At 37.5% G+C, this 12,211-nt stretch overlaps 1 protein-coding gene across 3 annotated transcripts in view; it reads right to left on the bottom strand.

The window, feature by feature from the left end:
* LOC101861231 (E3 ubiquitin-protein ligase UBR2) overlaps positions 1-12,211 on the bottom strand; it is a 74,195-nt gene that overhangs the window by 27,772 nt on the left and 34,212 nt on the right. For all 3 annotated transcript variants that reach the window (XM_005107099.3, XM_005107100.3, XM_005107101.3), the window contains exons 18-29: positions 11,874-11,958; positions 9,095-9,181; positions 8,397-8,458; positions 6,696-6,848; positions 6,281-6,346; positions 5,184-5,260; positions 3,977-4,071; positions 3,407-3,531; positions 2,932-2,984; positions 2,646-2,748; positions 1,637-1,685; positions 767-921 (exon numbers count right to left, since the gene is read on the bottom strand). In XM_005107099.3, coding sequence (XP_005107156.1) covers positions 767-921; positions 1,637-1,685; positions 2,646-2,748; positions 2,932-2,984; positions 3,407-3,531; positions 3,977-4,071; positions 5,184-5,260; positions 6,281-6,346; positions 6,696-6,848; positions 8,397-8,458; positions 9,095-9,181; positions 11,874-11,958 — 1,110 coding nt within the window. The remainder of the gene's footprint in view (positions 1-766; positions 922-1,636; positions 1,686-2,645; positions 2,749-2,931; positions 2,985-3,406; positions 3,532-3,976; positions 4,072-5,183; positions 5,261-6,280; positions 6,347-6,695; positions 6,849-8,396; positions 8,459-9,094; positions 9,182-11,873; positions 11,959-12,211) is intronic.

Raw genomic sequence — 12,211 nt, 5'->3', positions numbered from 1 at the left:
TTTTGCGTCCCATCGACACAATTTAGAACATTTCAGAGGAGGGCTTCGACCGTGCCTGTCATGGCCAACCCAAGGTGAAAGGGATACAATATCCCTGAAGAAAGACCGAGATACTCGATAAAAATTCTTTCCATTCAGGAACTGAACTCTGATCTCCTGCATGTGGTGGTGAAGCACCTAATCGCAACACAGATGCTGGTTTAGCATGAATCTAGAAGTTCAATTCAAAGTGAATGGCCATGTCATCGCACACACAACTCTGAAACTGCAACTAAATCATTTAACTCCTGCACAATAAGGCATACACTAAACTCCATAGGACAATCTCTAAAATTTTACATTGCTCAAACAGGGATTATTTGACCACACTTTCATTATTTTCTGTCATTTCAGCACATTTCACATCTTTAGATTCAAAGTCACTGTCTTAGTATAAAAGAATTTTCAGTATGCCCTAAACTTCCAATTAAGATTTGTACTTTCTTATTTTGGCGTTCACATAAACAGTGCAGTCAATGTCCATTAAAAGCACGGTAAATCTGCTAAAAACTAAAGCCCAACATTCCATCATCTATCGATTTCAAGGGTATACTCCATAGGTACCTGACTTCAAGTTGGGGAAGTAAAGGTGGCATGGAAAGGAACTGGCCACCCTACCACAATATGCCGAAGGCCCAGGAAGTTGTCTCACTAACAAAGCAATCCCAAATGTCCGGATCGGATGTGGGAACAACTTCATTTTACTTTTACTCCATGGGGAACATACCCTGTCAAACTGGGCCTCTGACCATGACCTCGACCTCGGTGCCGCTGTTCTGCGGAGGACAATGCTGAGTAAGTGGATCATGACATCGCATTGCAGAATGTTGACAAGTGCCTGGAACTGGGACGATAATGCAGGTGGGAGGGGAGGAGGCAAACCTGAAAAAAACATCAAGAAAAAGAAATTACATTCAAAAAAACATCCAGAAAAAGAAATTACATTCAATTCATCGTATACTTTATATTGCTGAAATCACACAGAAGTATCGGAACATCAATATTGTTTACATCTTACAATGTAGAAACCAACAAACTGAAAGGTATATCAGAGACACACTAGACCCTTTCAATTATGTGGGAGAGGAGAACATCAATGGTAAAATCACATTTGGCTAAAGACTTGAACCTGTTCTTTGCACTAGGGGCTTTCTTCTTTAAACTCTAGTCATCCAGGCAGACAAACCAGTCAGGAGTTTAGGCAACGATCAAAGATGGGATCACCTGCTATAAAATATATAAGTGCCTTGCCTATCCCACAGCTTTCAGGATATAACCCAAAATGTTCTACAATTTGCACCTGCACCTCAATGTCTCTGAAAGGATGTTTAGAAGGGTAGTCACTGTGGATTGGCCTTGAGCAAAACCACTCTGACCCTGACTCAAAAACAGGACCAGCAAAGGTATTCTACATCTTCAATTTGTCAATCTAGTGATGCCAGGAATGTAACCTATGCATATCAGTGAAACAAACCTTACATGGACAATTTAAATCTACTATAAAAAAAAGAAACGCTCACAAAAACTAAAAAACAAGAAAATGACTAAACAAGGCATTCTTTGACGTTGACACAAAAAGCTAACATATTCTCCTCACTTTGATCTTCCTCGTTCTGTTTCTTTCTCTGTCTCTGGACTTCTTCAGACTGAAAAGAGACGTTTACAAATAAAAAATCTTGCTTGCCAAAGTATCATCTTAACACAAAATAAAAGCTTTGCACTATAAAAACTTTGCACACATTTAGACAAAACAAAACAATAGACTATTTTGTGCTATACCGAGCAACCACTGAATACTAAACATCAGACAGTTGTACTTATTTACCTCAGATTTCTTTTAAATGAGGAAACATTTTTCTGGACTAAAAATATGTTTCAAAATGCTTCTTAGACATAGAAAAGGTAAACTGCTATAGTACAATATATCAAAATAGAGAACTTTTGAAAAGCTCTTACAAATCTTTCAAATTGTGCATCAGAACCAGAAGACACACAGGAAGTATAGAAACATTTATGTGTTCATTTAGAACACTTATATATTTTTAAAAAATGAAATCTTATGCATTCACATTAACACATAAATGTAGCGTCGGTGGCCTAGTGGTTAGGCTGTCAGACTCGCAACCATAAGGTCGTAGGTTCAAATCCCAGAAGGGGCGCTACGCTATGTCCTTGGGAAAGGTACATTACACGAATTTTCCTCATTTCACCCAGGTTCCTGGCTATTGAAAGATCTTGTCAGTTTGTTAGCGTTTGAGCAAGTGAAGTTCACAGCTTGCATCATATGCTTCACAGGAAGCTGAGAATGTTTCTGAATGTTCTACATTCTGCTGTGGTAATAATGGTTGTTAAGTGCATAGAGCATGTTGTAGAGCTTGGATATCCACTATATAAATGCAATTGTTAAAATTATTATTATTATTATTAGACATGTTAAAGACACTATAAAAAATAATACAAACACACTTAAACATACTACTAGAGTGTTTTCAAGAAGATGCAATCTTTTTGAGAACAAAAGAATCTTTTAGGTTGAATTTAAAGGTAGTAGTTCCTTTAAAACTTGAGGCACAGTCGGCACGCTATTCAGTTCTTTGAGAAAATACCTTTGACTGCTCCGCCTTGTAGTAGTGGTAGAAATATGGTGAATACTCTTTGTAGTATTCAGGCTTCAGCTCAAATTTGCCATTTCCCCCACTTTGTGGTTTTCTGTTGGGACAAAACAAAGGAAAAGATTATCAGAGAACTCTTCAGACAAGGATATCAATCAATGAAGACCCAGCAATCAGGGAGAACCAGCATACCATTTTTAAAGTGTGTAAGTGTACGTCTGATGGGAAAATAGAGAAGTGCACTAAAGCAGAAAAAAGAAATATTAAAGTCTGAACTTACTTGAAATTAGCAATTTCGTTCACCACCGAGTCAAGGCCTGTCTCATGATTAATCTGTGAAAAAGGACAACAATCTGTGAATGAGTGCTTTATTTATGGGCAAAAGGGAATACAAAGACTGAACATCCAACCGATTGAACACATGATATAAAATTCCATTTCTAAACAGAAAAATGACACTGTCCTTGGGATGCAGACTGATTCTCACAAAATTGTTTTAAAAATAACACTGCTAAACACCCATGTCTTCCAACAAAATAAAACATTTTTTAAAAATAAACCCAGACCAGACCAGTTCATCCCAAATTACAATGCTCAAAATCAGATTTACAGCAAATGATCAGTTTTCTTTCCAGTTTTCATTCTGGAAAGGTATGGAATCTCAAAATTATCTCTAAATCTCTTATTTATTGACTAAATTCTGAATAGGAGACTCGACAAAAGAAAGTCATCAATATATTCATATGTGGACTTACGTCTTCATTTAAGGATTTGCTCAGGCGACTGTGAGCCTGTTGTGAGATACAGAGCAGATGGATCACTTCTCGCTTGATCGTGTCTTTCTTCTCCACTTGCCCCACACCCGGGATGTAACGTTCCTCTGAGAATTACAAAGGCAATCTTACTATCAAATGATAAATTATCAACAATCAAATGAGAATTACTTTTTCTTTTCCAGCAATTTTTTTTTGAGCTTCATGATAGAAAAATTTGCCCATTTCATTTGTGCTTCTATTCTTTGCATTGTGGTGAGAACAGTATTTTCTTAATTTACTGAGGAAAATGCTCACACTATAAAAAAGGAAAAAAGTTTTAAAAATTGGACCACGAAAAGCACACTTGCCAGAAACATACCTTGAAACAAAAAGACAACCAAAAAAAATAAAATAATTTAAAGTGGATAATAAACAGAATTAAAAAGATTTTTTCAACAAAAAAAAAATCTAGAATTTCTTTAAAAAAACAAATGAACAGGATAAGGAATTGTTGAAGTGGGGTCATTAGTTTCTCCCACCCAAGACGATGACTAGAAATTTTTCACTCACCCAAGATAATGATGAGAAGCGTAAGAAACTCCTCAGCCAAGGTGACGGTCTGTCGTACAGAGTCCTCCTGGCCTCCAGGGATGTCATACTCAATCCTGTTTGGGTCAGGTTCCGGTTCAGGGGCAAAATAATCAGGACTTTGATCAGGCAAGGACAGCTTGGTCAAACAACGGGGGGAATCAGGAGGTAACCCTGCATGGCCAGCTCTGGAGCTCGCCATGCAGTGAAACAGTTATCACTACACAGTATGGATGAGTTAATCATATCAGCAGGTTGCACAAAAACCTGCAGGTTAGTAACTTAACCCTTTCAGTGCCAGCCCCTAAATCCTAGCATACCCTGTAAGTGCCAAGCCCTGAATGGGAAAAAATAGCAATTTTACCCTTCCACGCAAAAAGGCTTCTCAAAATTTTTTATCTGCAAGGAATTGTTTTCTGCTTGAGATGTCAAGTGAAAATTTATAATAGATGGTCTATTAGCTGAAAGTTTTGAAAGCCACATGAGTTGTTAATCAAAATGCATATTGGTTGCCTTAGTTGGACCGAACCCTTATTTCGGTGACTGTTGAAAATGGCACTGAAACAGTTAAATAAGGGGGGCAAGGGAACTACTCCTTTGTGGAGATGGTGTAGTTTGAAATTTTTCCCTAAATAACTAAGGGACAATGTATTGAACGGGTCGCAGCTCAGTATAGTGTTATATTTAAATGTTTGGGAAAGAGTTTATACAGACTAAGAATCAGAGAAAAGACACACCGAGCTAAGCAAACGATAAGCAAGCATGAGAAGACCCGCTTCATCTCCCCTAGGACAAGCACAAAAAACGAAAAGGAGAAAGCTACACCAGACGGTCACATCCCTTCTTTGTCCCTACTTTATACCAAGTGCAAACTCCCTGGTCCAAAATACAAGATGGAAACAAAATGCAGCTTGTCTCAGCCTTTTTGAAAGCGGTCTTTGCTGTTAATGTGAGAATGAGTAGACAATCCTGATAAACGTTCTCATGTTCCCAAAACATGAACACCAGTTCTTACGAGACGGAGTAAACATGATGAGATGAATCATTTCGCACCCACTCGGATTAACACCAGCCTAAAACAGCTGCATGAGAAAAAGTTCACGACCTCCTGTACCAACACTGGGGAACTGAGGCCGAGGAAACAATGAACAAGTTCAAACAAATGGGACAGCAAATGTGGCACACTAACCTGACCCAGTTGAGAAGGTTGTACTTGTTGAGCAGCTGCAGCAGAAAGTCGTCACCCGGCAGAAGAGATGCTGCAATCTGGATGAAAAGTAACGGAATTGGAAATAATTCAAACATCTGCATGTTTATATTTCGAGTCAAGAGGTTATAGGCTTACTTTTTTAAAAAGTCAGGGCATGATTTTTTTTCTCAAGACAGCTTCCAAATTACCGGTAATCTGGGAATTCGGCACAGCTGAGCATCTGTGTATTCCTGATGAGCCTTGAGTAGTCAGACAGGGTTTACTCCTTCAACACAACAAGCCGACTTATCGGGTCAACATCTTCCTCATCACTACCAGCTCAACATTATACCTCAATATATACTCAAAATATTCCCATTCTGACTTTCATGTTTTGGTAAAAAAAAATTATTATTTTTTAAAGAATTCCCATTCAATTTTCTTTTAACTGATATATAATATGTTATACTTTGATAAACAAATATGTAAATCAGTTGAGAAAAGTAAAACGTATGTACTATACAGGTACATGTTGGCAGAAGAATATATGTCCACGAGTGTTGAAAATTACAAATTGACATAGTGAATGAGCTATTATCTCCACATGATTTTTGGGATTTTTTGCTTTAAGAAGTGTTACTAACAGATGAAAATTGACATCAAGTCATGCTCTATACATGTACCTCTCAGACTTTCCCTCCTAGAAAAGTAGCCAACCGGGGCTAAATAGCTGATCTCCTTTATAATGGCACAAAATCATTTTTTTAAAAGTATTAGACCACCCCGGGATGATACTCATACCTCACTATAAACACTCATCTACCAGAAGCCATTGGCACATAACGAGTTTGTTAGGACTGCACAGGCCGAAAGGCTATAACTCAGAAGGCTGCTAGATAGGAAAAGTAAAGTAAAAGTAAGTAAAGTTACAACTGTAAACTCTACCCAGGGACTGGCACTGACACACACGGGCTCAGCCAAATACTGTCATACAGTAGCCTCAGGACATCAGCAGACCTGACAACTAGAACGAACAAGTGAATAAGTTTGCACTCGCTGCGTACATTTTTGCTCCTTGAATACACAACAAGTTGTACCTGTAGCATGATTATATCCCTGTCATACATCTCTTGTCGACATCGGAGATTGGAGTAGAAGAACACCTGAGAAAATATAAACAAAAATTCCTAAGTTGAAAATTTGGTAAAAATGAGAGAAAATACGTCACACTACACATTTTCACATCAAATTTAGTCACAACTTTAGAGAGAATAACTGAATACTTGAGGAATGGCACTTATTCTTGTCCATAATAACCCTGCACGAAACAGCCGCATTGATAAGTATACTTTTATGAAGTTCAAATAACAGGATCACAATAATTCAAATTATACAAAGAAAAAAATACCAGTCAAAATCACCAAAAAATAAAATGCTCGAATTACAAAAGAACATTTAAAAACCAAAGCACATGAAATCAAAATAACAAAGATGACAGTTTCTGTTCCTCACTTGATTTTGCAGGCTGTAACCATTCCGGCGCCACATGCCCGCCTGGCACTGAGCTAGAAGCACCTGTATACGCAGCGCTGGTTCCATCAACTCCCTCACATCCAGCGGGCCAGTGGTGGGAACGTCCACGCTAGCTGCCATCTCTGCTAAAGTCTGCAAAATTTTATAAAAGAAAGTTTGTTCAGGCTTTTGCATTTTGCCTAACACAGAAAAAAGTACTGAAAATAATTCTTTGCCAGTCTCAAGTCCGTACCATTTTTATTTCTACACTTGATGCAATATGCCTACAGTGTTGATATACTTTTAAACACACACTTGGTCTCTGTCTGTAAAGAATATTGCAAACATAAACAATATTGGACTTTTCTGAAAGACTTGATCAACTAAAAACAACAACAAGCTCAGACAATGAGAAATGAGGAGAATTACAGAAACAGGGTTTTTCCGTAACAGCATTGGAAAAAAATAAATAACTCTCAGAAAAATTAGCTCCCTCTTCCACATCCCTCCAGATAGATGTACATATACAGCCTGCTCTATCGACCACCTATCCAAGACAATCATCTGAACAAACATACAATTCCCACTCTTCCACCCCCTTGCATTTTATATATATATATATATATACAGTCAAACCTGCCTTAACGGAAACCTGTGTAAAACGGAAACCTGTCTTAACGGAATCTCCCTGCTCCCCCCTTGATATATTCCTCTTTTAATTACCTGTATAAAACGGAAACCTGTCCAACGCGGAAACGAAAAGAAAAATCCGCTCCCTTCCGAGAGTTTCACCTGTCTAAGACGGAAAATGCTTTGCCCACTCAGCCCTGATTTGAAACAAAACTCGCAAGTTTGGTTGGGCTGGCTCTACACTTAACACCATGGCCATGCCACTGGGCGAGGAAGGGGAGTACGGGTGCAATTCGGGGGTAGCAGATAGTCAGTGTAGTGTGTGTGTGAAATCTCCCCACTGCCCGTGAGAGTGCTCGAGTAGCGAGCCACTACGGAAACTTTCCTGGGTAGCCAGAAGCCAGAGGTGAGAAATTAGATTGACCAATGCCTGCCGCCCTGATCGTACGGCCTGCCGAGAAAAGAGTTAGGGACTAAGGGTGGAAGCAAAGGAGATGTTCAAACATTTCTGTTTTTAATAGGTCAAACAGTGGTCTTATGAAAGGCAAGCACTGGTGGTAATTGGATACGTAAGACTGACACATGTCATTATCAGACAGGATAGCAGCTGAGAGGTGTGAAGTTTTGACCCAGTGCTTGCCGATCGGACAAGCGATCCTTGATCCCACCGGCTGAGCCTTTGAAATCCCCCCCCTAAATTTCCCTGTCTAAGACGGAAAATGTCTAAGACGGAATTTTTTTACCGCTCCCTTGCAATTCCATCTTACACAGGTTCGAATGTATATATTTATATATATATATATATATATATATATATAATGACTGTCCAAGAGGACAATGAACCACCTGTCTAAGAAGACCACTTTTCTCCTCGTCAATAAGTGGTTTCCTCGAAGAAGTATGACTGTATAAAGACACAATTTGACTATGTCTTTTCCATTGAAACAAACTATTTTTTCCGGAGGAAAGAGGTAACAAATTAAAAATTCCTGGTAAAATGTACTTTAAATGAACATACAATCAGATCCAAAAAAAGTTCAGGAAAGAAAGACAAGTTCCATGTCAACTCACAGGATTTTGCAGTTCCGGAGAAGAAAAAGTCAGTCCATGGGTCTCCAAATGAACATGCAGAGCTGGAATAAAAATTTCGTCAATAAAGTAGTTTAACAATATTGTTAAATATCTGTTTCATTTTACATTTGTGCCACTGTAACACCCTACTAGAAACATCTAGACCATTTCAAAGGCAAGAGGTTAAAGAAAAAAAAAGAAAGAGGATAATATACACAATTCATCAAATTATAAATTGCTATAAAAAGTACATGATATAACCATGTAACTGTGTGTGTGTTATTCCACTATAAAAGGTACAACTATGACTGAGTAAATGAAATTAACAAAAAAGTTTCATAAATGTTTTTCAGTGTGATACATGTTTAATAGGTGGAGGGGAAATAATACTGCAAAAGTTAAATGAAAAAGACGAACAAGTTCCAATTTACTTTAGATATAGTCTGAACCCATCAAGTGCTTTAACAGTATCAAACCAGTATACAGAGGAAAATCAAATCTGAGCGATGATACTTTCAACAAGTAAGTTTTTCAAGAAAGAAGAAGGAAAAAAGTATTTCAAAACAACAATGTAATCTTATTATTAGCACCAAAAAAAAAAAGGCAGAAAAATTAATTTTTTTTAATCTTAAAAAGACAGAGTCAAATGTCATGTTAATGCTTGAGTTAATGAATTCAATTCAGTCTTATGTCCTCACCGGCCAGAAACCTATTCAGAGGGTAGTGTATAGAAACTGGGTCCGTGGACACATCAAAGTCGATCACCTCCCCAGTGTGATTCCCCACTGAAAACAAAAAAAGAACATAGTGAAATCATAATTGTCAATTCAACATTTTCAAAGTTTTTTCAACGGGTACTCAAAACAGCAAAAATCACTGGCCTCATGGGTTCAAAGTGTTAACCCTAGCTGGAAGATAAGCTGTGTTTTTCGGATTGCAAAGACTGACCATGATACTAACATACTGACTAAAGTTTATATACAGAGCAAAGTGGGTCAACTTTGTCTACCAAAAGAGATGCAAAGTATTTTCGTAGCAAAAAAAAAAGAATGGGACCTTCATTGGAAGTTACTTGTTAAATTGGGACTATTGCAAGTTTGGCAAAGTTTCTGCAAATACAAGTTGGAAAATTTCCAACTGTCTTGGGCCAAGCTTGAAAACTGATCTAAACCATCAGTGATACTCCCATTTTAGGAAAGGCTCACTTGGACCAACAGTGTGGTGCTTCTCACAAAGTGATCCCATTCATGTAGACCTACAAGCTACATTAAATAAACTCTACCATTAATTTATCTTTATCCTTTGAAAAGAATAATAGACAAGAAGGTAATATAGAATTTGGTGCGACTCCAGCAAGGCTAAAAATACATACAACTCACATATATGTGTTGCATCATGGTGAAATCAGGCACTCTTTAAAATAATGAAATCAAAGAAACCGGTATTTTCTCCACTCACTCAGCAATTTTTATCGAACTTTCTATTTTTTGCCTCAGCACATCTGTGTGAATTTTGCAGAACAAAAATATTGATGAAAGGCACACAAAAAAAGGGTACATTTGCTGCTTCCAAGGGCACTCAAGCTTTGCAATGAACCAAACCTTGGCAGCCATTTTAAGATAAGATAAGATAAGATACATCTTTATGGTCCAGATCCTGGCACATTGGTTTGGTGTTTCACCACGTGCACACACACACACACACACGCGCGCGCGCGTGCACACATGCACACACACATAGGCTTACAATCACATGCATAATATAAATGAGCAGAAATATAAAAAATAATAATCGTAAGCTAGATACATACTCAATGTTATTTTGATGAATGCCCTAAGGTCGTAAGTATACTTATACAAGATGGTTAAGATGGAAGCATTTTGATAGATAACTGTATCTTTCTTTGTTACGGATCAGAAGCCTAGGTCTTTTACTTCTGACTGATGTTTTTATTTGAGGGAACAAGGGATGATTGCTGTCTAAAAAGATGGAATTAATTTTTTTAGTGCAAGCTGTTATGTACAATTCATCCAAGTAGGGGAATGTAGATGTTGAAATTTTACATGCTTTCCGTATTAGTCGATTTAATTTTTCTTTATCTTGTTGTCTTGTGTTACCGGCCCATGCTGTTATACAAAAATTGATCATACTTTTTATGGTTGAATGGTAGAACATGAACATCAATGTTTTATCAACTTTAAAATACTTTAGTTTCCTTAGAAAAAATAGTCTCTTGTTCACTTTTTTTATGCAGAAGAGAAGTGTGGACATGCCAGTTGAGTTTGTTGTCTATTGTAACACCCAAATACTTATAGTCTGACATTTGCTCGATGTTTTCACATTTAATTTCGAGTGGCTGCAGGGGCAGTTTCTTTATTCTAAAATCAACAAGTTCTTTTGGTTTTTTTCACATTAAAAAGCAGCTTATGATTTTCCCACCATTTGAAAAAGTTAAGTACAAAATTCCAGTAAGCGCTTTCGTTATGGTCAGCCTGAATTAGCCCAATTATGGTTGAATCATCTGCAAATTTTATGAACTTGATGTTACTGTTGTTTATTTGGCAATCATTCGTGTATAGTGTGAATAAAACTGGTGACAAAACACATCCTTGAGGGGCCCCTGTATTTGATGTGATGTATGTCGATGAAGAATGTTTTAATTTTACATACTGGGTTCGGTTGGTAAGAAAATTGCCTATCCATGATATTAAATTGACGTTAACACCAATGTTTTCTAATTTCTTGAAAAGGATAGCTGGCTGGAAAGTATTAAAGGCTGACGAAAAATCAACAAACAGGAGCCTACAGTATGTTTTTGGCTTGTCTAAGTGTCTATATATGTTGTCATGAAATAGTAAAATGGCGTCTTCCACACTTCTCCGGTGACGATATGCAAATTGTAGAGGATCCTGGATGGGTTCTATGTACATTCGTAGTCTTTTTAGCCCAATTTTTTTCTAGACATTTTATAACTACCGATGTTAAGGCTATTGGCCTGAGGTCATTCATTTCAGTAATTTTTTCTTTCTTTGGAAGGGGGACGATTTCAGAACATTTCCAAATAGTGGGAATAGCATGTGTCAACAACGACTGGTTGATAATATAGGTGTAAATAAAACTAAGTTGTGCTGAACACATTTTCAGAATTTTGGGTTGCACACCGTCTGGACCACACGCCTTTCTCACATTCACAGGTCCAAACACACATCTAACCTCACGTTCTTCAACAACAACAGCATTATTTTCTGGCTAATTTTACCTCTGACACCTGGTAACGCCCACCTCCTTTAATAGCAAATATCTCAACTTCTATTCAAGACAAATGGGTATTTTTTTCATTATAAGCAAGACAAATGAACAGCCTTTAAGATTATACCAATAACTCCATATGTCAAAAAAGTGATAAGTGCCTGATTCAATCATGTCGTGATTCATATGGCAAAACAAAATGCTATCATCATCATTATACATTTATACCTGTGGCATTTTTATATGTGCATGTCTCCCTGCAGCCTGCCAAAACTTCCATCACGGCCTTGTAACCTTCCACCAACAAGTAACGCTGAAAAAGAGAAATGGGACCGCACTGAACACTACTTTGTTCAATCCATAAACAAGAGGCAAAAGATGTTTTCATAACGCAAAACTATGGCGTTGTTTTTGTATGATGGTAGTTTTATCAATATTTGTTATATCTACAGGTCCCACAAATCCCTTTACTAGGTTAAACAAAGCAGGGAATCTCCACTTTACCTCAGATGGGTTTTTAAAAAGTTTTAGTAAGAGTTTTACGGCACTTGCAACACAATAAGGTC

Source organism: Aplysia californica, unplaced genomic scaffold, assembly GCF_000002075.1.
Source record: "Aplysia californica isolate F4 #8 unplaced genomic scaffold, AplCal3.0 scaffold00575, whole genome shotgun sequence".
NCBI classification, from domain to species: domain Eukaryota; kingdom Metazoa; phylum Mollusca; class Gastropoda; order Aplysiida; family Aplysiidae; genus Aplysia; species Aplysia californica.
The sequence above is the reverse complement of the archived record's forward strand: the minus strand, read 5'-3'. Positions and strand labels throughout refer to the sequence as shown.